At 53.0% G+C, this 25,565-nt stretch overlaps 3 protein-coding genes across 3 annotated transcripts in view; 2 read left to right on the forward strand and 1 right to left on the reverse strand.

Moving 5' to 3' along the window:
* Nucleotides 1–2,764, forward strand: part of SEMA3G (semaphorin 3G) — an 11,446-nt gene extending 8,682 nt beyond the window's left edge. The window contains exon 11 of the mRNA XM_085302568.1: nucleotides 2,693–2,764. Within this exon, the coding sequence (XP_085158694.1) occupies nucleotides 2,693–2,764 (72 nt within the window). The remainder of the gene's footprint in view (nucleotides 1–2,692) is intronic.
* Nucleotides 2,765–2,842: 78 nt separating this feature from the next.
* Nucleotides 2,843–17,374, forward strand: BAP1 (BRCA1 associated deubiquitinase 1). Its single transcript, XM_085302569.1, has 17 exons — nucleotides 2,843–2,868; nucleotides 4,292–4,533; nucleotides 4,634–4,688; nucleotides 5,522–5,654; nucleotides 6,987–7,106; nucleotides 7,624–7,685; nucleotides 7,769–7,911; nucleotides 8,941–9,019; nucleotides 9,980–10,103; nucleotides 10,459–10,576; nucleotides 10,983–11,170; nucleotides 12,184–12,317; nucleotides 12,830–13,302; nucleotides 13,427–13,587; nucleotides 14,414–14,506; nucleotides 15,029–15,101; nucleotides 15,417–17,374. The coding sequence occupies exons 1-17, from the start codon at nucleotides 2,843–2,845 to the stop codon at nucleotides 15,548–15,550; spliced, it is 2,358 nt and encodes a 785-aa protein (XP_085158695.1). The 3' UTR covers nucleotides 15,551–17,374.
* Nucleotides 17,375–17,380: 6 nt separating this feature from the next.
* DNAH1 (dynein axonemal heavy chain 1) overlaps nucleotides 17,381–25,565 on the reverse strand; it is a 77,091-nt gene continuing 68,906 nt past the window's right edge. The window contains exons 68-78 of the mRNA XM_085302488.1: nucleotides 23,960–24,118; nucleotides 23,342–23,473; nucleotides 22,812–22,982; nucleotides 22,166–22,345; nucleotides 21,901–22,077; nucleotides 20,939–21,109; nucleotides 20,020–20,150; nucleotides 19,484–19,628; nucleotides 19,009–19,215; nucleotides 18,121–18,355; nucleotides 17,381–17,696 (exon numbers count right to left, since the gene is read on the reverse strand). Coding sequence (XP_085158614.1) covers nucleotides 17,575–17,696; nucleotides 18,121–18,355; nucleotides 19,009–19,215; nucleotides 19,484–19,628; nucleotides 20,020–20,150; nucleotides 20,939–21,109; nucleotides 21,901–22,077; nucleotides 22,166–22,345; nucleotides 22,812–22,982; nucleotides 23,342–23,473; nucleotides 23,960–24,118 — 1,830 coding nt within the window. The 3' untranslated portion in view covers nucleotides 17,381–17,574. The remainder of the gene's footprint in view (nucleotides 17,697–18,120; nucleotides 18,356–19,008; nucleotides 19,216–19,483; nucleotides 19,629–20,019; nucleotides 20,151–20,938; nucleotides 21,110–21,900; nucleotides 22,078–22,165; nucleotides 22,346–22,811; nucleotides 22,983–23,341; nucleotides 23,474–23,959; nucleotides 24,119–25,565) is intronic.

The following is a 25,565-nucleotide window of genomic DNA, read 5'->3' on the forward strand; positions in this document are numbered from 1 at the left end:
GGAGGGGTTGTGCGGGCGGGTGGGGGGCGGTGTTACGGGGCTGTGGGGGTTAGGGCGGCCAGGCCTGGGGCGGAGGCACAGGGCTGTGGGGGCAGGCCGGGGCAGGGGTGTGGGGCTGTAGGGCGTTATGAGGGGCAGTCCTGCGGTGGGGTTATGGGGCTACGGAGGAGTTACAGGCCCATAACTTCAGGCCTGGGATGGGGTTTGGGTGTCTGGTCGGGGTGCGGGGGCACGGTTTGGGCTATGGGGGGCCAGGCCTGGGCTGAGGTGCCTGGGGCGGGGTTTCAGGGGGTGCCGATGAGTGTGAGGGGCGCCAGGGTGGGGGTAGGCGTTGCACTGGGTGTGTGTGCAGTGCAGGAGGGCTCTGCTGTGAGTGCCCGCGGGCACAGCCCCGCAGGCAGCTTGCAGACCATATGGGGAGGAGATTATAGGGCTGCAAAGAAAGCACGAGAGACGGTGGAACAGGGAAGTGTGGGTGCGAAGCGAGGGTGACCCTGCGTGCCCGTGCTGGGTTGAGCGTGAGCCACCAGTGGTAGGCTTCCTGCTGGACATCATGCCAGGGCCTGCATGGCCGTGGTGCTGCATGCCACCCGCCCGGGCTGTGTGCGTGTCGTCCGGGGTACCTCTGTGAGCCGGAGGGCTCCCAGGACCCTTGCGGAGTTGCTGGGAAATGCAGCACGCAGGCCCAAGTCTTTTGTCCTGACAAAGCCAGCTGCGGGACAGTGGGGCTTGCCCTGATCTGCTCCCACCAGCTGTGTCTCTGGCGACACACCTGGCCCTGGAGCCCAGCACGAGCATGGCCTGGCACCCCGGTGTCCAGCAAGGCTCATTAACTTGACTTCCATGCTGCACAACACAGCTCTTGTGGGCTTTGGGCACAGAACTTCTTCCGAGCTGATAAACCCATCTGGCTCTGTGGAAAACCTTTCAAATGGCATGACTGTGTATCATGATACATCCCTGAAGTTTGCAAAGACAGGGTGCAATACTGCCAAAATACAGGAACGAGCGATGGGGGGGGGGGCTACGCTTTGTGATTACAGGATGCCCTTCACTCTAGAAACAGTTCTGACTAGCAGTCGTCCCAGGACGTCACAGGTGATTCAGGACAACCTTCATGTCTGCAGCAGTGCAATGTGTGGGGTGGCTTCTCTATCTCCAGAATGTCAAATTCTGTCATCGTGTTACAGGTGAGCAGAGGGATGAAATGCCAGGTAGCCTGTGAAAGATCCTGAAGAACCTCGTAGGCATATGAGCAGCCAGGAAAGGACAGTCACAGGCACTCCCACTGCATCAAAGAAGGTTTTGTCTGTGGTGGTGTCCCGGTGTTCACAGTGAAGTTAATTTTGTGAGTTAGGACTTGAGGGCTGGTTGTACCTGGGAGAGACACCAGAGCCAGTATTAGCTGAGGTATTGACTGAATGTCATTTTAATGTGTTTGAGCTGCTGCAACGAAACATAGAATGATCTTCTCAGAGGCTGAGAGATGTTCTTTAGGATGTGATGTTATACTGCGGTTCTGGTTGTGTTCTTGGGCCCTTAGGGAGGAAATCAGACCACTTTGTGTTACACTAATCTCCCTGTGCTCAGCAGAAGTGTCTGTGTGGTAGCTGTCTAACAGTCAGCCTCTTATTGATAATTAGGAAATGCCCAAATTGTTCTCATTTTCTCCCTTTTTCATTGTGAAGACACCCAAGACAAAATACAGTTTGGATTCCGACATTTGGGAGGGATGGTTGTTTCACTGGAAGAAAAGCTACCCACACACAGCGATACTTTGCAGTGTTAGGACCAATTATTTATCTGAGGGATGTAAAGCTGCAAATTTGATGTTTCTGTGCTGGTGCTGAGCTGAATTCTTACCCTAATCCTGCAGCAGAGACAGGCTCTAAGCACGTGGATCACTTTCAGATGCAAACCCCTGACTGCAGGGGTGGCTTGAACGTGAGCTGGCTGCTGGGGTGTGTGCTGCAGTTCAGCTTAGCCCGGTTTCTCGGCTGCTCCTTTGGTTGCTGTGTGAACCAAGTGCTGTTTTGCTGCAAGGCTGCCCTTACTCAAGCAAGGTGAACTGGAAGGAATTACATCTCATCCAGGAGGAATGGCTCACCTTTCTCCAGCAACATAGCTTTAGGTTTATGTAGGTTTGAATTCAGTGGTGGGTATTTGGGCCTGGCAAATGCTGTTGTATCTACTTGAACTGTGGTTATGAAGAGACCGGTATGAATCCCCCTCAGAATCTGGGCCGTGAAGTTGTCTCATCTATCTTTGTGAGTGATGCAGGTGCAAGGATGTTGCTGTGTAACTGTCCAGCAGTTCTGGAGCCACCGAAGCTCTCTGTTCTTCCGGCCTGCCTGGAGATCAGGTTCTCCCATCTTGCTGGGAGTATCAGTGCTGCTTTGACCATTTCTGGTTGTTTTTGCAAGGCCTCGCTCTGGGACCTGACATGAGAGCCATGCAAATGTTAGCTTGCAGAGGTTGTGATACGGTTCATATCTTCTCATATCGTGTGTGTTTTGCTGTGATCAGCAGACTGTAACTTTGATCTTTGCTTTGAAATTGGAGAATGAGTGAGGTTCTTAAAAATATGAGGTGTCAAGCTCTCCAGTTGAAGATTAGCTTCATTGTGAGAGGCAGCATGCACGTCCTCAAACTCTATCTTTTCAGCTATTGTGAAAATGTTTACTGTTGACAGATTCTGCCTGTAAACAGCTGCAGCTCCCAATGCCTTGACTGGCGCTATCTAAAGACACAGCAAGAACTGTGACTGTAAAGAGCATCTGAAAACCTTCATGGTCTTTAAGGATTGGAGGGACTGCTGCCCCCAAGGGGGATTGTTGCGAAGATGGCAGTGTGGCTGCACACAGCCAAGTAGCACTTTTCAAGCTGGCTGACGGAGGAAGGTTTGTCTGCAGAGTGTGATTGTTGGGGTCTGAAGTCCCTGTAGGTGTGACTGGCAGAACAGACCCTCCGTAACATCTTCTGCTTTAAGCCCGTAGTTTGAGTAAGAACGTCTCTACCAGAAAGGCGTCTAGGCTTGGCTTATAGGCTTTATGTGGTGAAGAGACTGTCACCATTTTGAAGTAAATGCGGTGTATTGCCTCCCACATAAAATTTTATATGAAATACATTTTCATCTTCTAGCTCTTGAATGTTAGTGTGACTTTTTCTGGTAAATTAATTAGGGCTTTTTCTCTCAGAAGTTTCCTCCCCATTTTAGTCATTTTAACTTTGATATGGAAACTCCTCGGTCTCTTACCTTTTTGGCTATACCACTTGCATCAGGTTCCTTAAATCTTTTGCTTATAGGGATGTTTCTTAGAATTGAATCCTTCTTATTGATACTCCATGGACCTCCTGCCAATATTTCAGCAGCCTTTTTAAGGAAGCACAAGGAGCTGATTTAGTATTCCAGTCTTGAGCTTGCTAACTCTGCGTACAGGGGAACTGCCTGAAAATGAGGCCATTTTGCTGTGGCAGCTCTGGCTCATTTGTGCGTCTCCAATAATCCCTCAGCATCTTCTCCACTGTCCTTCTGTAATGGGAATTTTGTAACCACTGAAGATAGACTCTGGAATTTGCCACCTTAGGAGGGAAGAAGATGCTCATGAGCCTTTTGGCCCTGAGCACTCTGCAGCAGCCCCATTGCTCCCAGCTGGCTCTCCTTCCACTGGCTGTCATTGCTAACAAAAACATGAATGCCCTTCTTTTAAAAATCCTGTGGTCTGTTCAGCTGGTTTTCCTCCGGGTAGAAGAGAGTGAGTGTCACTTAGGAGCTCTGTGCTGTTGGCAAGTTGCTTGCAGTAGGTTGGTATGCTGAAGTTGGAATTCAGCTTAAGATGGTCTGACAAGACAAGAGTGGGGGGAGAGGCTTGTTTTAAGTTGTCTCAAGTGTTTATCAGGCCCTACTCCTTCCAGGGTCCTGAAACCTACATTTGAACAGTGCTAGCCAAAAAAGTGTTCCTGGGTGAAAGTTCTGGTCAGAAACATATAAATCTATGCTCTTGATGCTGTTTTCCACTTAGCCTAGTTTCCTAAGGAAGGAGAACTTGGGCAGAGACTGTCCATCTCTTTGGATTTCCCCCGTTGCCTGAATAAGTCTAAATCTCTTACATCAATTTGTTCCGAATTTCCTTTTGCTGCCTTCAGCCAATTGGCAGGCCCATAAGTGCATTTCCAGCCCAGTTAGTCTGAACCAGGCACAATGTTTGCTGCCCCTGTCCCAGCTGGTGGAAAGGGTCATAGGAAGGAGACGGTACTGTGGGCTGAAGAAGATAAGGATGGAGGGATAAAGGGAACCAGAGCACATCTGTAGTAAGGTAGAGTTCAACAGCTCTGCTGCTGGAGAACCAGTGTGGTCTCGGTGCTGTGCTGCTGCAGTTTTTCTGGCTGTACTTTGGCCTCTGACTGCATCTCCCCTTCTGAGGCCAGTGGCAGCAGGTTTCCTGTCTGCTCTGCAGTGTGCCCTCCAGCCAGAAATAATCTCTTTGTTTTGTTCCATTCCAGGTCTCTTCACTCTGTTGGTTGAAGATTTTGGTGAGTGCAAGAAGCCTTCCTGGGAAGTTGATTTCATGCTTGACATTACCTCTAGCCCTTTCTGGTAGGCTTTACACCAGGTTCTGTCCTTTATTTGCAGGGGTCAAGGGAGTGCAGGTTGAAGAGATCTATGATCTGCAGAGCAAATGCCAAGGGTAAGTCAATGGCTTGAAAGTGTGATTTTTAATAAGCAAACTGTGTGGGTGTGGGAACTCATTTTCAGGCATTCAGAGAGCCTATGTGAGGCTGTCAGTCACAGAGGTCAGCGTTGTAAGCTGTAAACCGGGAGTGCTTTATCAGGTTTGAGGTAGATGAGTGACCTCATGCACTTGCTTTAGTAATGACTTACTCCTGCTGGCACTGCAGGCTGAGGTGGCAGGCTGGCCTTGGGACAAAATTAGGTGGAGAGAAAGACCTTGGGGTGTTGTGGGGACATACTTCAGAGAATTGTTTTCTTTTTCCCTGTGGACAGTTGCTGTGTCAAGCCTGCACACTTTGAGTGTGGGTTTTCTCCCTAACCCAATGCTGTGAGATGGCTTTGAGACAGCAGCTTTCTTAAAAGCTGTTGTCTGATCTCTTGAAAATAAATGTGTTGTTTCTATAAAATAAGAGGTTGTTTGGTGGTTGCTTGTCGTTCTGGAAGACAATGAGTGTCTGGAGGTGGATTTCACCTCCTCTTTTTCTCTATCTTGAGACTCTTCACATCTTCTGTCAAACCCCGAAGTTTTCAAGTTTAGTTGCTGTCTGAGACCTGAGCCTGGAGCATCAGAACAGGAGAATGCGCTGTGTTACGTGGGGCTGCAGGGACTTGTGTCAAGGATAGTCACTTAAAATCACAGTAAAATGTGATTGGCATTTCTACTTCCCCTCTCTGTTTTTGCCCTGCCTGCGGTTTGAAACAGAAAGGTTCCGGCACTGAGCAGAGTAGCCCCACTGGCATGGTCACGCATGTAGCCAAAATGATGTAATTGTTAAATTCTCCTTGCAGCCCTGTGTATGGGTTCATCTTCCTATTCAAGTGGATTGAGGAGCGCAGATCCCGCCGGAAGGTCTCTACCCTGGTGGATGAGACATCGGTGATCGATGATGACATCGTTAATAACATGTTCTTTGCTCACCAGGTAAGTTGGAGTCAAGGAGTGTCTCTCTTATGAGGAAAAGCATAGGAAAAAGCTCTCTTATGAGGAAAGAGCTGGGCCTGTTTAGCCTGGAGAAGGGAAGACTGAGAGGGAATCTTATCAAAGTGCACAAATACCTTAAGTGGGGGTGTCAAGAGGATGGGGCCAGACTCTTTTCAGTGGTACCCAGAAACAGGACAAGAGGCAACAGGCACAAACTGAAACAGAGGAAGTTCCACCTGAATATGAGGAAAAACTTCTTTCCTGTGAGAATGGCAGAGCACTGGAACGGGTTGGCCAGAAAGGTTGTGGAGTCTCCTACTCTGGAGATACTCAAAACCCGCCTGGACACAATCCTGTGCAATGTGCTCTAGGTGACCCTGCTTGAGCAGGAGGATTGGACTAGAGAGATGATCTCCAGAGGTCCCTTCCAACCTCAACCATTCTGTGAGGGGAAAGGAGGGTACCTCTTGTGGCACTGCAGGGAGGGAGAGCTGACAGCAACAGCTCTTCTGCTTGTTGGGACATCCTTTGGCAAAACAGAAGAGCTGCGGATGAGAAAGAAAGAGCTGCCAATCTGGCACTGGGGGCTAGTGAGCAGGAGATGTGTGATATGTCCTCCGTGGGGAGGAGGCACAGCCAGCACAGGTGTGGGGCACTGCTTCCCCTTTGTGTCCCTTTCTTTTGCTGCCTCTGTAAGTCTGTCTGCCGAGGCAGGCAGCTGTCCAGGGCACCTTGGGAGTGCTGGGTCTGGGTGGATTTAAGGAGTCTATGCAGGCAGTATTGTGGCACAAGTAGGACTAGGAAACCTGCCTTCCTTCTAGCCCCTCATATATATCCCAGGGAACATGGGGCACTGTGCAGAGAGGCGGCCAGCGTGCTGGAGCAGTCTGGCCTTGCCCCTTCTGCAGCTGGGGTCTCTGACAAGGAGCAGGACGGTGCTAGCATTCAGAGTTGAGTGCAGGGGAATGACCAAACAACTTTGTTGGTGATGTGGCATCTTTACAGGGCTTGGGGTACTGTGGAGACTGCACCTGCCACTCTGGGGGAAGGAGCATGGCATTTAGCAACTGCATTGCTCTTGTCTTTCCTGAGGGCACCTCCTCTCCTGTGAAGGGATTACCAGTTTCTCCATTCCAGTAGGCTCTGCCCTGAACTCTTGTATATCAGGATCTTGACTGATCCTGCTCTCCTCCTCCACTGAGATCTAAGGTGTAGGATATGTTGCTGCTCTCTTGCCTCACTGTTTTGCAATTGATTATTGTCAGTTTTGAGGGCTTGTTGAAGGGTTGCCTTGTTGCTGTGTTTTAAGATGATTTTTGTGTGAACCTCCAGCTGATCCCTAATTCCTGTGCCACCCACGCCCTGTTGAGTGTCCTCCTGAACTGCAACAATGTTGATCTGGGCCCCACGCTGAGCCGCATGAAGGATTTCACCAAAGGATTCAGCCCTGAGGTAGGGGTGAAAGTGTGCGGGAGAGTGCAGTGGGGGCTTGTGTGTGTCTGCCTCTTGCTCCCCTCTTGGGATGATGCTCTAGTGAGCTCCTTGCAGCCATTCGTGGTTGCATACTACATGAGCATTGCCTGTTTACTCTGGTCTTCTCTCCTTAACCTCATTCAGAGTCTGTTTCCGCTTGTGCTGGGCCCAGCTCTCAGCCTTCTGTTTTGTTACTCCCTAGCCCAGATACATTCTCTAACTTTATAATCAAATGTCCTCTCTTCTGCCTTCAGACCTGTCTTTTAAGTCTATGTTTCTCTCACACTGTAATCCCCTCCGTTCTCTTCAGCAGAAGCTGTGTGCTCTTTTCATTTTGTGTTGTTACCTGTTGCTCAGTAGAGCAGAAGTTGTACCTGAAAGTTACTCTTAGAGCCCTGAGTGTGAATGAAGGAGCAGGGAGCTGGTCAGCTAAAGCATTTTGCTGTTTATTGTTGCTTCTCAATTGTTCTTACCACTTGCTCTTTGTCTGCTGCAGAGTAAAGGCTATGCTATTGGGAATGCCCCAGAGCTGGCCAAGGCCCACAACAGCCATGCCAGGTGAGTGGAGGTATCTCTTGCAGCTTGGCTTTGCTAGAGCAGGCAAGCTCTTTGCTGACCTCTTGGCTTTCTTCCCCTCACAGGCCGGAGCCGCGGCACCTGCCGGAAAAGCAGAATGGGATCAGCGCTGTGCGAACCATGGAGGCTTTTCATTTTGTCAGTTATGTCCCCATCAAGGGACGTCTGTTTGAGCTAGATGGACTCAAGGTTTATCCCATTGACCATGGTAAGAGGCTAAGGGCTTTCTGACCCTGCTCGTCAGCACTGTAGAAGAGATCCTGGTTTGTCTTGTCTCTCCTTCCTCCATTTCCAAGCGTGCCAATCTTCATTGCCTGTAAGCATTAGCTGATGTTTTTGGAGAATCATTCCACTGACTGCGAGATTTGTGTTAAGTTTTGATAGCTCACATGGAGCCTGTCACTGAGCACTGTGTATAGAAAACTTGGTTGTTTCTGAATATTGTATTGATTTTTCTAGCCTTGCCATTTTCCTGTCCAGTTGCTTAGGATCACAGGGTCCTTCTGTAGATCTCCAGAATTGGCTTTTGTTTTTGCTCTCCAGAATAGGTATTGCAAGCAAAAATTGTCTCCTCCTTACCCATTCCCTGTGCCAGATAACCTCTGTATGTTGATGCACAAAATCCCCAACACAGATGCCAGCAGGACTGCTCTGATTACTCATTCCTCTTACAACTTAATTATTTAGTTCTGTCTTTCAAACACTTATTTAGCTGTGCAAGGACTTTGCCTCTGTGTATCAGGGCTTTTGATAAAATACTCACAAAATACATTTGGATTTCTTACGCATGGCATCAGATCACCTTCAAGCAGCAGGTAAGGTCTAAGCTCTGGAGCTATGATTTCCTTGGACTTTGCAAGCCCAATGCCCATGACTTGCTAGTTGTCCATAGGGTTCACAACTTGCAAGTCATCTGCAGGGCAGAAAGGTATGTTTCCATTCAGAAGGCAGAGAGTGGAGGGGTCTGGCTATGGGCCGCATGTAGCTAACAGCGTGGTCCTTCTGTCTTCTGGCCCACTCCTTGAGAGAGTCGCTTGGGACCCAGATGCAGGCCACATGGATCTCACTGGTGGGGATAATGCACTGCAGACCACTGTCTCCTCTCTGTGCCCTGGTATGCAAGGGAGCTGTGAGAGTATACCTGTGGGGATAGCAGGAGCCCTGCACTTTGCTCTGTGGGTTGGAAGCAGGAGCCTTGGCCTGCTTTGCTAATTCTAGCTCTGTCTTTTTACCACAGGGCCTTGGGCTGATGATGAAGAATGGACAGATAAAGCTAGGAGAGTAATCATGGAACGAATCGGCCTGGCCACTGCAGGGTAATGTCCCAGGCCGGTGCAGGCACTTGTTCGTCTCCATGTTCCCTGAAGCATTTCTGCTCTGGTCACTATGTAATGAATCATGGAAATGGGGATGGAGAACATTGCTTGGGAGAGACACAGGTGCACCTCACAATTGCCTTTTCTCTTCTGCAATCTGCCTGCCTTCAGAGCACACAGAGAAGTTGTGCTCTCTGCACTATGCAGGGTCTCTGTGAGTCTCCACGTAGAGCAAGAGTGGCCATGCTAGATCCCTGTTTGCTGAAGTCCACAGGAGAGGGAATGGTACTTCTGCGGTGGGCCTCTTGGAAGTGTGGCAAAAGCCATGTGAGCAATGCGGTTGGTGTCTCCTACTGGAAAGGCTGTGGTTCCCAGAGCATTCAGACTGTCTTCTCCCCCTTCCAAACTTGCATGTGATAAACTGAACCTTCCCCACAATGCTGCGTAAAGTTTAGATCACAGCAAAGGCAAGCCCTGACCCCAGATCCTCTGAGCTCGATGCTCTTTTCCAGTCCTAATCAGCACTTGCCTCACTTAGCTTGAAAACCTAGGCCTCTACATTTCTGCTCAACCGCCCTTCCATAAAAGTTAAGTTTGGGTCACCCTGGACTAGTTAGTGATTTCCATGATGCCAGGCTGTCTACAGCCCTACTGTTCAGTTGGCATCTCCAGGCCTCAGCACTTGCGCAGACATCTTTGCAGTTGGAGAGGGATAGCTGCAAAGCCTGTTTTGCGTTGTGTCTGAAATAACATTGCTCTGCTTCTTCAGCCAATGTGGAATTGATTTATGTAGGGGGGAAATGCCTGCTACGTGTTGGTGTTTAACACAGGGACAGGAGAGGTGCTACCTGGAAACTACGTATGGGTGTGTGGTGGGCTGGCAGTCTATTAGTTCCCTTGCTGGGGAGACCTGCCTTCTGTGGGCAGCCTTTGGCTAATGTCTCCTGCAACTTCCTGCAGGGAGCCATACCATGACATCCGCTTCAACTTGATGGCAGTGGTGCCTGATCGGAGGATGAAGTATGAGTCCAAACTCCACATCCTGAAGATGAACCGCCAGACTGTGCTGGAGGCATTGCAGCAGGTAGGACAGCCAGTGCCCTGAGGAAGTGAGGCTGAAACAGGAATAAACTTTCTGTCAAGGCATCTCCTTGTGCTGTAGAGACCCCAGATTTTTCTGACACTGGAAGACTTCCTGTCTTGGGAAATGCCTGCTGGGAAGGGGAGGTCTCTGCTTCCTTTGAATCCCATGGCTCTACTGTTAGCCCTGCAGTGAGTTGAACTATCTTGCTGCCTGGCCTTTCACTGTTCACCTAGGAGGTTCTCTGTAGCACTGGCTTAGCCTTGCAAGTTCTCCTTTTGCAGTGCTCCAAACAGAAGGATGTGATGTGGGTCTCCCTGGTCCAGCACTCAGTTTCTGTCCATCTTTTGCCTTCAAGCTTATCCGAGTAACTCAGCCGGAGCTGATCCAGACGCAGAAGTCCCAGGAGTCTCAGCCTCCCGAAGAGTCCAAGCCAGCCAGCAGCAAGACCGTGGCCCCAGAGAGCACCCATCCAGGTACAGCCCTCAGTCCGGCAGCGTTGCCATCTAGCCTTGGCCTTTCGTGGAATGAGTACGTCTTGTCACAGGCTGGTAACAATAGCTGGTTGACCTGGAGCTTGGGACCGTTACGGTTGTCTTCACTTTTTTTTCCCTAAACCAAGTTGAACACAGTGTCTTGGAGCGGGCCTGACCAGGTGTGCTTTAAATGTCCCTGTGCCTGGGTGGACTGTTAAAGGGGTGCAGAGCTTAAGAAAGGCAGGGGTTAAGTTTGGAAGCATTTGTGACAGATAGAGGTGGAACAGAAAGTGGGTATGATGCCCCTGCACATGGTCTAGTGGAGCATGAGAGCTCCTCTGCTATGTGGGGTGGGAAGGGGGTGGCTGTACTGGTTGTGAAAAGGTGCCCTGTGCTTGTATTACAGACAGCACCGACGAGCCCACCGGCCAGGGTCACCCTGCAGCCACGCAGAGCCCGTCCAACAAATCCAAACCGGTGGCAAAGACGTCAGTGAGCAGCATCAACGGGGCACCTCCAACAAACCCCAATCCCATCGTGCAGCGGCTGCCAGCCTTTCTGGATAATCACAATTACGCCAAATCGCCCATGCAGGTAGGCAGGAGCTCCAGGCCAGTGACATGCCTGACTCGAGCTGAACTTCCCACCTCCAGTCCCCCACCTCTATGGAAGTATCGCTGATGGCCACTCTTGCCCCCTGCCCTGCCTTGCAGCATGCTTGCCCTTTTACTGCCCAGGCTGGAAGGTGAGCAGGTGAAAACTAACCTGGCAAAAGAGATCAGCTTTAACATGAGTCCTGCTTAGCTGATGTGGCTCACCACGTCACCCTGGGAATGTCACCCCTAATACAAAGGCGGCCGCCAAAGACAAAAACAAATGTGTCTGTTGGCTCAATCGTACATCTATCTGTGCTGAGTAAAGCCCAAAGGAAAAGAGTTTCCTATGGGAACCAAAGGCTGAAGAGGGTTGGGGGAGATCTGAGCCAGGGGACGTGGGATGAGGGAATAGGTGAAGGAGAGAGCTTGGCTCCCTTTGTGCCCACTGACGTGGGGTTGCATAACTCAGTAATACTCAGACGGACCTAAACTGCGGGCTGTGGTCACCCCTAGCTGCTGACACGCCGTATCTAGGACACAGTCTGCATCTGTGAACCTTCGGCTGTGGCTCCACTACTGCCTGAGCAGGGCCTGGGCACGGTGCCTGGTTGCCCATGCTGTTCAGTTTCTGGCAGTGCCCTTGCACTGTTGTGATCAGTGTGTGTGGCAAATGCCAGCACTGGACTTTGCTAGCCCGATGGCACAGGCTGGGGACGGTTTGCAGTGGATGGTTTGACTCAGCTGCCCTGCTTTGCACAGGATGAGAGTTTGGATGTGAGGATGAGAACCAGACTGTGTCCCTGAACTCAGGGCCAAAGAACTGCTCTTGGCCTCTTGTATCCGGAACACAATGTGGCCTGATTCCTGAGGGCTGGTGGGAGGCCTCAGAAGGGGCAGTCTCCTGGGCTCAGCTGGGCTGAGGACGCTGTCTGCTGGGGTATTCCTCCAGAGGCCTCCATGGTGTTTGCCTTGCCTCGCTGTTGGCAGGTTGTGAACAGTGGTGTTTTGCAGGAGGAGGAGGACCTTGCGGCCGGAGTGGGTCGTAGCCGAGTCCCGGTCCGACAGCACCAGCAGTACTCAGACGATGAGGATGACTACGATGATGATGATGAGGAGGAAGTTCGTAACACCAACTCGGCCATCAGGTAATGGACTGAGCTTTATGAAGTAGGGTTGGTGGGTTGTGTGGGGGATGGAGCTTGTGCTGGGGAAGGCCATCCAGTAGCTGATAAACTGCTGTGTTGTGCTGTAGAAGGCAGAGGCTGTTTGAGGGTGCCTGGTGGCCAGGATACTGAGTGCACCCTGCCTGGTGGGCACAGGACCTAGCAGACTTCATTTTCTCCAAACCGAACCGTAGCTCCCCAGTGCTGATTGCCAGATTGAATCACAGTGACAGTGTTGGTGTGTTGGGACTGCTGTGAAGGCCAGGAAGCTGGGATGGCAGTGAGGATGCTTTGGGATCTTCTAAATGAAACGAGGAGGAACACAGCACCCTGTGGGAAGCCCCCTGGACACGTTCTCTCTCTCCCCTCGCCGATGCAGGGGTACCTGCCGCTGAGCAGCTCAGTGGGATTGAGGGGCTGTCAGAGCAGCTGGTACCAGTGGGGGCTGGGGATAGAAATGTTTCAGTCCTTGCTTTATCTGTGTTTCTGGGCAGGTACAAGAGGAAAGGGCAGGTAAAGCAAGAGCATGTGGCGGCATCTGCAGATGGCCAGCTTTCAGTCCTCCAGCCCAACACCATCAACGTTCTGGCTGAGAAGCTGAAGGAATCTCAAAAGGACCTTTCCATCCCCCTGTCCATCAAGACAAGCAGCGGGGGTGCTGCTGTGGCTGTTGTCACCCATTCCCAGCCTTCTCCCACCCCTAGTAATGAGAGCACGGACACAGCCTCGGAGATCGGCAGTGCCTTCAACTCCCCACTACGCTCCCCCATCCGCTCAGCCAACCCCACCCGCCCCTCCAGCCCTGTCACCTCCCACATCTCCAAGGTGCTCTTTGGCGAGGAGGACGGCCTGCTGCGTGTGGACTGTATGCGCTACAATCGCGCTGTCAGGGACTTGGGACCCATCATCAGCACTGGACTGCTGCATCTCACGGAGGACGGTGTGTTCTGCCCGCTGGCTGTTGCAGGTAGGTACCTGCTGGCTCCAGGTGGTGGCATCTCCCCTGCAGGGTGCAGGATGGGAGCATGTCCTTTGACTTAGGGGAGTGAATATCGTTGGTAGCTCCTAACACTCCCTTCCCTTGTGTGCAGATGGGGGGAAAAGTTCCCCCCCTTCCATCAAACCCAGTGAAGAGGTCCAGGTCGCTATCAAACTGGAAGAGAAGGAGGGCAGTGAGGCCAGTGACAGCAAAGAGAAGGTGGGACTTGGCAGGACCAGTGATCACCCTGGGGGGGAAAAGTATTCTCCCAAGGTGAGTTTTGTGCTGCGACAGCCCTAGGAACACGGAGCTCCCTGTGCTCGCCCAGAGCCGCAGCAGCGCTGGCAATGACTGATCCGCATGTGCACGCTGTCCCGATCGCGTCTCGCAGCAGCCGTGCCTCGAGGCAGGGGGCAGTGCAGGTTTTGTGCCCAGCGTCGTCTTGGGGACGGTTGTGTTGGCAGTGGGTTGAGCCGCTGGCTCCTGCAGCTGAGACGCTCCATGCGCTGTGCTCTCTTGGGCCTGACCCTAGTAGGACCTTGCGCAGGGCGAACCCATCAGGACCTCCCACGGCATCCCCAGCTCCCAGCCTGCTGTTACCTGTACTGCCTGTCTCTTACGCCTGCCAGTCAGGGACACGAGCAGGCTTGGACGGCACAAGCACGCTGAGGACTCCCTTGAGGAGGGCTGGCTAGGAACGTGCTTTCCATTTTACTGAATAGGGAAATCGTCAAGATTTTTTTTTTTTTTTTTTAATTTAAAGAAAAGAGCGAGGCCCTTGGATGTTTCTCAGACGTGCACTTCCCCATGTTCTGAAGAAGCAGTTATATGGTCCTGGGCTGGGCCCAGGCAGAAGAGGCTAAGACTCAGCTCCCTTGTGGCTGGGCCTGTGTGCTGGGTGATTGATTATCCTCCAACTCAGAAATTCCCTGTAATGAAGTGCTGTTTGTTTCCCTGATGAGTGTTTTGTTTTGATGACTCGTGTGTTTCCCAGCATAGAGAGCTCACCCCTCTGGCTCCTAGGCTGTGTGGTGGCAGGCAGCTCCCCTCCTGTGGCAGGATGCTGTCTGCTCACGTTCGCTCTGCTTGATCCTGGCAGGAGCTGCTGGCACTGCTGAAGTGTGTGGAGGCAGAGATTGCAAACTATGAGGCCTGCCTGAAGGAGGAGGTGGAGAAGAGGAAGAAATTCAAGGTGTGTTTGTTGATGGTTTATTTTGTGTTGCTGATTTGGCTTCCTGAAGGCGTCTGTCTGTGGTGTCTATGTCAAGTGTAGAGAGGGTAGTTCAGCTGAGAATGGTGACGGGGAGCGTTTGGGATCTCTTTCATGATCAGCCCCATACGGCAGAGTCCCTGTGAGGACAGATCGAAGTCCCTGAGCAGCATTAGCTCATGGAGGAGAGTGGAGTGCTGCAGCTGGGCTATGGTCAAGCCTCAGCCCTGCCAGGAGTCTCGGCCCGGCTGCCTAGCAGGATTTCTGTCGTGCCAACCCTCACCTGTCCGCTGCTGCCCCTTGTGGAGAATGCTGGCATCTAAACTGGGATGGAAATGGTCCTTCTTCATGCCTGCTTGTGCAGCGGTCTCAGCTGGGCTGCTGTGGCTGGGAGCTGGGTCTCTTTCTGCTTCAGTGTCCCCAGCCTGTGGGATGAGCCAGGTTTTTTGCCCTGTGACAGAGCTCTTTGTCTTGAGCTCTCCTTTCTTCCTGCCCTATTTGTAGATTGATGACCAGAGAAGAACCCACAACTACGATGAGTTCATCTGTACCTTCATCTCCATGCTGGCCCAGGAAGGTGAGCTGTCTGGCTGTGCTGTGCTGCTAGGGGAAGAGGGCGCTTGATCTGGGCTTGGCTTAGGGGCCAGCTGACGTGGTGCTAAGGGAGCTGTGCTGAGCTACTGCTCTGTGGGCTTGCTCCGGGGAGCGGCATTTCTCTGCTCCGTGCCCTCCTGGTTTTCTTGGCCGAGAAGGAACCCAGTGGTGGATTTCGGGTGAGAGAGGGAGGGCTGCGCTCTTGCATGGGCAATACAAGCACAGAGCACCCTGCTGCTGTGCGTGGCTGGGTCTGCAGGCTGTTCTCTGGCACATCTGTGCTGCCTTTTCCCTGCAGGCATGCTGGCAAGCCTCGTAGAACAGAACATCTCCGTCCGCAGGAGGCAGGGAGTCAGCATTGGACGTCTCCACAAGCAGAGGAAGCCGGACCGCCGGAAACGCTCCCGTCCGTATAAAGCCAAGCGCCAGTAGCCTTGGAGTCAGGACTGTGAGAAGAAGCTGGGCCCTGTGGCTTTGGGCAGTGACTCTTGGATAGATGTTACCCTTTGCCCAAGGAAGAGGGACCCCAGTGAGAAGCCCTTGGCTGGATCCTCACTGCTCGCACCCTTAGTGTTATATAAAGGTGGAGCCTAAGGGCAAACAGAAATTGGGTTTTCCTCTGAGCCCAAGTTGCAAAAGGCAAAAATGCCTTGTCCTAAGGGGAGTCCCTGTAGCTGCAGCAAAAGGCAGCCCTGAGTGCCAGCTGCCTGACTGCCACAGCCACGTGCGGATACTGTGGACCCGTGTCTCAGCGCCCTGGCTGAGGACTGCAGCAGGAGGGGAGGAGCCCACCTGGCTGATGATGGACCTGGCGTTGTGGGAATCACGGTGATGCTGACACAGGGCTGTGCTGGCCGCAGCTGGCTGTGGCTTGTGTCCTTTGGTGTCCAGGCCTTCAGCTCTGCGCTTCCCCAGGACGTTCAAGTCTCTCTTTTCTATTCCTCTCCTTCCCTTTACAAAGTTTATCTTCTGGTTGTGACATGCTTTGGCTGCTGCTGAGCACGGCGGCTCCTGGGCAGAGCCCATTCTCCAGCACTGCTGCCCTGCGTCCGCCTGCCTCTGCAGTGCCGAGTTCCCAGCGCGGGCTGGTACGTGGCCAGGCAGGAGGTAGGGCTCCCCTCTGGGCCCTGGTGGCTGTCACCAGGTGGGCGCACGTTGGCTCTTCCTTGGAGCTGACCTTGAGTACAGCCCTTTGTGGTGGCACTGGAGGGGGGTGTGTGGCTCTGCTTCCACGGCTGCTCTCCTAGGGACCAGACCTGTGGCTCCAGCAATGCCTTTGGGTGATGCGGGGTTGCTACAAGCCCAGAGAAACCTAGCAAATAAGGAACAGACCAAGCAGGGGAATGGCTGTGAGATAGGGCTGCAGCTGCTGTCTCCAGACTTTGAAGGCAATGAGCCAGATCGTTCACATGTGTCCTTGGTGCTGCTAGGCCTGGCTCTGGGGTGGAAGCTGGACTTTTAAGTTGGTTGGTGCTCTTGGCAGAGCCTTTCAGTGTGGGGAGAGGTGACAGCGGTGGCTGTAAAGCACAAGGCATCGCTGAATGACGGGGACTGCAGCCCCAGGCAGGCAGAAGCAGTGGGAAGAGTCCAAAGCTGCTCTTGCTGCCTGAGCCACTCTTAGGCTGCAAGCTGAGAGCTCTCTGGTGTGGGCACCACCCCATTCCATACCGTAACACGCTGTCCTGGCTGCCCCTCGCCCGCGGCCTCCTACCTCCCCTGTTAGCACTTCTGCAAATGGTTTTCTCCTCCCTCTCTCCTGCAGCCTGACAGAAAGGCGAGAAGCCTGAGGGTGGTACCTCTCTCCGATGGTGTCCTGAGGTGTAGGGGGAAGGAACGGCTGTGACCATGGGAGAAGGGCAACAGCCGTGGGAGAGGACAGAATTTGCCAAATGTGCAGATTTGTACAGATCTTGACTGTGGAATGAAACTGTCTTTCTTGATATTTGTTGAAGGGAAGAAAATCCTTGTCTCTTGCTGTGTCTAATATCAAGTGCTGTAAATAGTGGATCTGTCTGAAAGAATAAAGCTATCCTGTAACAGCCATCCAGGGCAGAAGTGTGTGAGGGAAGGGAAGGGTGCGTGTGTGCTGCTGGGGGCACAAGGTGCCTGCTCTGGGCAGCAGGCGTGTTAGATCCACGCACCTGAGCAATGGGCACATTGGCTCTAGAGCCCTGCTTGTTTCTGGCACGTTGGCAACTCTTCTGTGGTGATAAAAACTTGGCATAATTGTGGGAAAAATACAATAGACGAATGTGATGCTGGTGGAGTCGAGCTGTTTTTATTTATAATGCACAGTACAGGAAAGAGCTCTGAGGGCAGGAGCTGATGGGGAGCAGCAGTCCAGCAGTTAACGCTTGTCTCCTGCTGGCTGACCATGCTTCTTACCTGTGCACGGGCCTGTGCAGGTCCGGGATCAGGCCCGGGATCAGGCTTCCTTGCCTGGGCAGCTTTGGTGGCTAGAAGTCCAGGGCACAGATCAGGGCCACACCCCGTTTGATCCAGTGCCTCTGGGGCTTGTCCGAAGGGATCTCCACAGCCACCACGTAGTTGGTGGAATGGCCCGTTGTTGACAGCGTTCCTGTAATGGGGAGAGGGGACATGAGAGCAGGAGGGAGTGGTACGGCACCCCGGGGCGCAGGGCAGGCCTGCTGCAGGGAGCACAGGTAACTGCACACAGACCGGGGGGTCCCAGAGGAGCTTTCTTGTGTGAGGTCCCCAGTCCTGTCCCAGCACTGGGTGACAAGCAGAGCAGAGGAGGAAGAACAGACAGGTGTGTTTCAAGGTCGGAGCTCAAGCTCTTAAAGACCGCCTGACCAGAGGAGCTGCTGGGTAGCGAGGCTGCCACAAGTGAGACGCTTTTCCCTGGATGTCCTCGGCCAGCGTGCCTCGCTCCATACCAGTGTGGTGGGAGCAGGAAGTGCTCCCCTGGACAGGTTGTGCAAGCAGCCTCGCTGCTACTCCAGTCTCCTTTGCTACCGGAGGTCTGCCTTCAAGGTGCCTACCTGCGCGAGTGAGTGTCTTATAGATGGGACATAGGTAGATGCCAGTGGCTGGGGGCTTGCGGTTGGCGACAGGAATCAGCCAGATGACGGCCATCTCTGTGTAAAGCTCCTTGGGACGTGACTCTGCTAACTGAAATGTGGAGGGGTCCCAGCGGGCGCCTTCGAGAAACAAGCCATGGATGTAGCAACCTTCATCAGGACGGCAGGTGAGCTCACTTGCTGACTCCTTCAGTACCTGCAGGAGGAGAGTGGGCCCAGGGCTGTGATCGAAGCCGTGTCCCTGGGGGTTAAGCCCCCAGACCTCCTTTGGACCCTCTTAACCTGTTCTTGGATAAGTCAGTGCTGCCAAAGGGGACCTGTCCCAACTCTGGGATGTGCTGGACTGTGTTTGGAGGCCTCTGGCCATGCAAACTGCTTGCTGGGGTTGCTACAGGTGTTCCTAGTGTGCTGCCACTCTTGGCCTTGCAGCAAGAGGGATTTAGTTGCTGATCTAGACACGAATGATAAGCCCTGCTTGTATTACCCTGTCCCAGGAACAGTCTTGGGGCTGCACCATCAGGGGTCTTACCCTTGCAGCACAAGGCTGTGGGTAGCCTGAGAAAGACTTGGCAGAGAGGAGTGTGAGTAGGTCTGGAGAAGTCTCTGCTTGCCTCCAGGATCTCGTGAAGGCATCTGGTGGTGTAGGGGCTTTGCTTCTGCACAAAGCAGAAGGGCTTCCATCAACTGGGCCCCTTGGGGCTAGACCCTGTGTGTAAACCCTAAGGGCTCCATCTCCTAGGTAAGGCACGGCTAGAACTGCTGCCTTTGTGGCTTCTTGGATATTGGGCTTTCTAGCAGCAGATGCTGAACAGCCAGCAAAAATCCGGTGACTCAGGTTAACTTACTGACCTTGAAGTTAAATGAGATGGTGTCGATGGAGATCACAGACTTCCTGGCAAAGTTCTGCAGGGTCCCAGTGAGGAACGCCTGGGGGAAGAAGAACCCACTGATCCAGAACACAGGAGGGATCCCGTGGCTGATCCATTTTTGCAGGAAATCAATCCGCTGCAGCAAGTCGTTGACCCAGGATGCCAAGGGTTTCAGTGATGGGTAGGCCTGTGGGGCAGCCACAGAAGAAGGCATTGAAGGCATACAGAAGCATCCCAAACCTTGTGCCCTAGTTGCTGATGGCTGCCCAGAGCCTAGGGATTCGTACAGCCTGAGGCTGAGAATGACTGTGCAGCTGCAGTGGGAAGGAGACTTCCGCACACCAGCGGAACAAGGGCCTGCTCCATGCACGCCTGCAGTCGCCGGTAGCTTTTGAAGACCCTTTCCCCTGGCCCAAGCGAGCTCTAAAGGTGGTTGAGCTAGCTGAGGAGCATACCTTGGTGTCCCACAACTTGGGGACAGTGTTGTTGTACAGACTATCGGCCATCAGCTCCAGCTGAGAGGACATCACCACCAGGCCCTTGAGAGCTTTCAGCAAATCCCTTAATGTCTGAGCAATCGCCTCCAAGAGCCTGTTGTACCTAGGGAGAAACAGCTGATGTTTCCGCAGATGAAACAGAGACCCAATGCAGAGATTTATCACCCGTCTGAAATTTGCCCAGACTCTTGGAGGGAGCCCGGATCTCTGCTCAATGGGACGCTTGTAGCTGCCCCCCGAGCCCTGGAGAGCTGTCAGTAGCAGATGGAGACACTGCTCAGTCCCCACTAGTACAGTCATCACTTGAAGGCTCTGGCTGGGATAACAAAGTTGTTGCTGCAGCTTCCAACCCCACTGCCTGTGCCGACAGCCGTGCTTGGCATGGAGGTTTCCCAAGGGTGGGTGGCAGCAGGGGCGTGCACGTCTCTGCCCCTCCCCAAGGGACAAGCTGGTCACAAGGTCAGGACTTGATCCTGGAGTGCTGCCAGGATTACCTGATCACCTCCTGCACCAGCACCGTGTTCATGGACTCTTCGTAGAGCACTGGATACTTGCGGATCACCTCCTGCAGGTTAATGGGGGGAGGCAGCTTGGCCAGGATGTCCTTGGATATCTCCTCCACGAGCTGGAAGGCAGGCAGCAAGCAGGTAAGCACCTTCCCTGCCATGGTTGTGGGAATGGGGACACCCAATGCCTGGATGGGGATGCCATTGCCAGCACCCCACAGGCAGGGGTTTCAGCATTGGCCATGCCAGGCTGGCTGGGGTTCAGCGAGCCACGGGCTTGCTCAGTCTAGCTGTGACTTGTGGGGGGAGTGGTGCAGCCACTGTGGGGCCCCCCAGAGTCCTGGCCAGCACTCCAAAACCTTTCTTTCTACTTGGAAAAAAACCTCTAGGTGGAGAAAAATAACCCTGCATCTGGGGACACCCGGCTGGACTAGGCAACATCTCTGCCTATTTGGGTGAAATCACTGGGATACTTACGGAGGGGGCAGGGGCCTGAGCCAGGGATTAGCCAGCAGGAACTTCTCATGGACCAAACAGGAGGAGGCAGATGGGACAGAGGAAGTGAAGAAAGGGAGCGTGTGAGCTGGACTGGCAGCCAAGCAGTGCCCAGCACCAGTTGCCAGAGAATTGATGGGATAGAGCTCTGCTGCCACCTCCCAGCACTGCAGCCCTGGGGGCAGGCAGGGTACAGGGCTCTCCTGGCCCATGGGTGCTACAGGCTGGCTGCCTGGTGGCCTGAGCTTCGCCTCTGCTGGCAAAGCAAACTGCCTGGTGATCCCACAGCCCTGAGCCCACCAAAAGCAGTATCAGGATCCAATGAGGAGGCAAATCAGGAAACCTAGGTCTCTAGTTTCCTACTGTTAGTCTGCGACACACTGTGGCACAGCTAGGGACTGACAACACCCACCTCTTCCCTGCTGTGGCCTCCAGATGTAGATGTTTTGGGTTGCAGCTGGATAATGGCTCCCAGCAGAGCAAAAGTCTCATTCTGAGCAAAGGTGATGTTGGCGTTGTCATGTAAACCGAAGATCTCTGGGATATCATTGAGTGGCAGGCTCTTGATGTACTGGAGGTACCCCTAGAGAGGAGTACACACGAGGATGTGACGTCCAGGAGCGCAAGAGCATGGACATAAAATTCTAGTGCCCCTTTGGGCTGCCAGGCGCCTGGCTCAAAAGAAATGACTAAGCTAAGGATGTTTAAAACTGATCCCAGCAGACTGCAGACCTGCAGCCTCAGCTGGAAGAGGCCCTCGTCTCGCTGCTTGAGATTCATTTATCTGACTTTTACACAGCTTCTTGTCACCTGTCACAACTAGTAATGTGTAATTCACGGCTGTTACTCAGGGGCAGCTTTTGTGTGTCTGGAAACACTGACTCATGGCAGAAGGACTCAGGAGATCAAGGCAGTAGCAGCCCCTCTGAGATAGGCTTGGAGGCTGAGCAGAGGCCATGGTCATGGTGTGAGGTGCGGCTGGAGAATAAAACCGCACCGATGACAAAGCAAACGTTCCACAGGAATGGGCAGCTCAGCAGCAAGGATCCTGCAGTGTCTCCAAGAGAGCTCATCAGATGCTTAAATCTAAAGCATCTGATACAACAGGTGACTTGAAGTTTTATCAAAATGGTTCAGAGTACAAATGCTTTCAGCTAGGGGGTTCTGCTACCTCTTCCTGTTACAACAGACATATTTTCCTTCAGTTGCTTGAAACAGATGCAGATGGATGAAAGCAGTTTAAGGTTTCCAGGGTTTTACTAACCTATATTCCCCCAGGGAACTGGAAATTCTGTGGGTGTCATGGTGGGGGAGACTCCATTTGTGCTAGTGCCCCGATCTATGCAGGTATGTGTTTTTCACTCACGTACTTACGTTCAGGTCATAAGAGGTACTGATCTGCTTGTAAATCCCTGATTCGGAATAAGCAAACTCAGGTATTAGAACCTCAGGCTTGTAGAAGTCTTCCAAAATATTCATGATGCAGCGCCTGTCCCAGTCATCAGTCACACGGCCTCCATAGTTGATCTCCCCAGCTGTGTACTTCAGAACCTGCAAGAGAAGATGGGACAGCTTTCTTATCCACGTGTGGATTGTGAACCCGCTCCCTCCACAGACGGGGGCTAGCCTGTGCTCTCACCTTGTACGGGATGTCTGTGTATTCACTCAAGAACATCTTTAGCTGACTGATGCAGATGCGGAGGTCTCCATCTGTGAACTCATAAGGGATGTTGAACCCCAGGGGACCAAACTTTCTTCTCTCCAACATGTTCCCATGGAAAAGGCAAAGTGACAGCAACAAGGATTTAAACTCTGTGACCTGTGGGCAACGGAGCAGAGAGAAGAAGTGCTCAGCACTGGAGGAGACGAATCGGGATGGGGTAAGTACCCACTGTGACCTGGCAGCAGGCAGAAAACAAGGTGTGCCACCTGCCTTTCAGCAATGTCAACCAGAGCCTGAAGAGGTGGAAACCTCAGACAACAGGCTGTTGTGTGGGGAAGGCTGCGGGCATTCACGCCTGTCTAAATAGGGCTGCAAGTGTCTTACTCCAGGCCTCTGCGAAACCTTTGCTTCTATTTCTCAAAGTGGAAGTGCGGTTTCAAATTGGCCAATCACAGAGGAGATCCTGGATGTTGAGAAATGTCACCTCTCACACTCTCTAACATGTGAGAGCTCTAGCAGAGGGCGAAGTCCAGCACAGAGAGAAGCAGAGTGCAGGTTGAAAGCACACATTTGAGCAGGCTTAGCCTGGGGACAGCAACCTAAAGCAGGACCTAGGTCTTACCTTGGGGCAAGAATTCAAGAAGTCATCGCTGAAGCTAATGTAGGACTTAAGCAGGTTGGCCTTGACCCCGCGGGGAGGCTCAATGGTCATCTTGGAGCTGTTTTGGAGGATTGACACAGGGAAGCAATTGCTAGGTAGACTGGTGAGCCAGAGGCGAAAATCCTGATGCACCTGGAGAACCAGAAGGTAGAGAGGGTTTGGACACAGCCACTGCAGCCGCTCCTGAACCAACCCTCCGGTTTTACTGAGAAGCTCTGGAGGGGATGGAACGAGGTCTGGGCTCCAGCCAGGTGAATGCCTCCACGCCTGACATCCTCAGAGAGAGTACGCTGCTTAGTAAAACAGCTTACCCCACACCTCTGCCCACACCCACGGGCTTTTCATTAGGCTCTGTGTGAGACCAAAGGTCCTGAAGGCTGGAAACTTCAGCAAGCGGCTACACCAGCTGCAAAGTGGTAGCGCTTCTTGTGAGGGACATGAGAGCATTGGGTTAGTTTTCCCCTTGTCTCCAGTTACAAGGTGGGTGTCACCTTGTCAGGGTTAATGCCCTCGATGAGTCTCTCCAGCAAAGGCATCCAGCTGGGGGCCAGGTGGCAGTTCTGGAAGAAGACCCAGTTGCCCTGCTCCATGGCGCTGTGCATCATCGCTTCAGCACGGGGGCCCTGAGGAGGCAGACGAGAAGAGATCAGAGGCTCTGCCCCATTAGGGGATGCGCCCTGCTGACCTAGATAGGGAGGTAGCTGCTGAGTGAAAGGATCAGCCTTCAGAGCCATAGCCTGGACCGTGCAGTACCCGTTAGACCTGGGCTTTGTCCCCTAGGCTCAGCTGGATCCTCACCATCTGAGTACAGCCCAGCATTGGCCTTTACACACCTCACTAGACCTGTGGGTCATGCTGTGGGTAGGTGGAGGGAATGGAAGAATTAGGGATGGATTTAGGAGGTTGGGTGGCATGGTCAGGGGGCATGCAGCCCTTCCTGTTGAATCAGCTCCTCCAGCTATCAGAAGGCTAGTAAGGGAGGGCCTAGGGGCAGGAGGGGGAGGGGGCTCTCACTGTGCTGCAAGGGTGTTTTGCCTCCCTGGAGCTAAGTGGGATCTCTGAGAGTCATGGCATGACAGCACTACTCCACGTTGGCACCAGAAGCTTACCTGGCCTTGGCCCAGGGAAATAGCAGAGAGCTTGTTGGAGAACTCCATTTCTTCAGCAAACTTATAGAGGTCAGCAGCTGGGTCAGTGCCAGGAGACAGCACAAATACGAGGGGGGTGGTGGCAGTGGACTCTTTGAACACAGCTGAAAGGTTGGTGGTCTGCAACATGTAAAGCTGCTTAGAGGGTCTGTTGTGGGAATGCACATCGAGGCCACGTCCTGGCACCACACACAGTACCTTCCTCATTCTGCCTGTCCTCCAGCTCCTCTCCAAGTTACTAATGTTCACCTGAGTGCTGAGGCCAGAACCAAGTTCAACAATGGCCCAGTACAGATGTTTTTAGGCAGGACTGGAATCAAGGCAGTGCCTACTTTACCATTTTTCATTCAAACTCTTTGCTCCTATGCTTGCACCGTCTGCTCCCTCCCAGCATGGTTTAACTACTGCATGCAGACTGTGTCCTGAGCAGACAGCTCTATGGGAGCCCAGGCTGTCTGGCAGCCTCTGGGCAAGTGTGGGTTAGAGGAGTGGACAGTGTGGTGGAGTGAGAACTGGCTGAAAGGCAGAGCTCAGAGGGTCGTCATCAGTGGCGTGGAGTCTAGTTGGAGGCCTGTGGCTAGTGGAGTCCCCCAGGGCTCAGGACTGGGTCCCATCCTGTTCAAAATTTTCATCAATGACGTGGCTGAGGGGACAGAGTGCCTCCTCAGCAAGTTTGCTGATGACACCAAGCTGGGAGGAGTGGCTGACACACCTGAGGGCTGTGCTGCCATCCAGAGAGACCTGCACAGGCTGGAGAGCTGGGCAGAGAGGAACCTCATGGGGTTCAACAAGGGCAAGTGCAGAGTCCTGCACCTAGGGAGAAATAACCCTAGGCACCAGTACAAGCTGGGGGCTGACCTGCTGGAGAGCAGCTCTGCAGAGAAGGACCTGGGAGTGCTGGTGCATGACAAGTTGACCACGAGCCAGCAATGTGCCCTTGTGGCCAGGAAGGCCAATGGTCTCCTGGGGTGCCTTGGGAAGACTGTTGCCAGGAGGTCAAGGGAGGTGATCCTGCCCCTCTACTCAGCCCTGGGGAGGCCTCATCTCGAGTCCTGTGTCCACTTCTGGGCTCCCCAGCACAAGAGAGACATGGAGCTACTGGAGAGAGTCCAGCGTGGGGCTACGAAGATGATCAGCAGGCTGGAGCATCTGCTCTCTGAGGAATGGCTGCGAGAGCTGGGCCTGTTTAGCCTGGGGAAGAGAAGACTGAGGGGGGATCTTATCAATGTGTACAAGTACTCGAAGGGAGTGTGTCAAGGGGACAGGGACAAACTCTTTTCAGTTGTCCCATGTGACAGGACAAGAGGCAATGGGCAGAAATTAAAGCACAGAAATTCCACCTGAACGTGAGGGGGGTTTTCTTCACTGTGAGAGTGACACAGCTCTGGAAGAGGTTGCCCAGAGAGGTTGTGGAGTCTCCTTCTCTGGAGATCTTCAAGGCCCGCCTGGATGCAACCCTGTCTAACATGCTCGAGGTGACCCTGCTGAGCAGGGAGGTTGGACTAGATGATCTCCAGAGGTCCCTTCCAACCTTACTGATTCTATGATTCTAAGTCATTTCACTCTC

This window comes from Rhea americana, unplaced genomic scaffold (genome assembly GCF_003343005.1).
Source record: "Rhea americana isolate MKP2758 unplaced genomic scaffold, rheAme1 scaffold_19, whole genome shotgun sequence".
Lineage (NCBI taxonomy): Eukaryota > Metazoa > Chordata > Aves > Rheiformes > Rheidae > Rhea > Rhea americana.

What these genes read in the sequence shown, in the direction of transcription:
- BAP1 (XM_085302569.1), top strand. Translation starts at nt 2,843, where the DNA reads ATGGCAGTGTGGCTGCACACAGCCAA. An exon ending in ACATGTTCTTTGCTCACCAG is followed by an intron (nt 5,655 to 6,986) that starts GTAAGTTGGAGT and finishes GTGAACCTCCAG; the next exon opens with CTGATCCCTAATTCCTGTGC. An exon ending in ACGCCAAATCGCCCATGCAG is followed by an intron (nt 11,171 to 12,183) that starts GTAGGCAGGAGC and finishes GGTGTTTTGCAG; the next exon opens with GAGGAGGAGGACCTTGCGGC.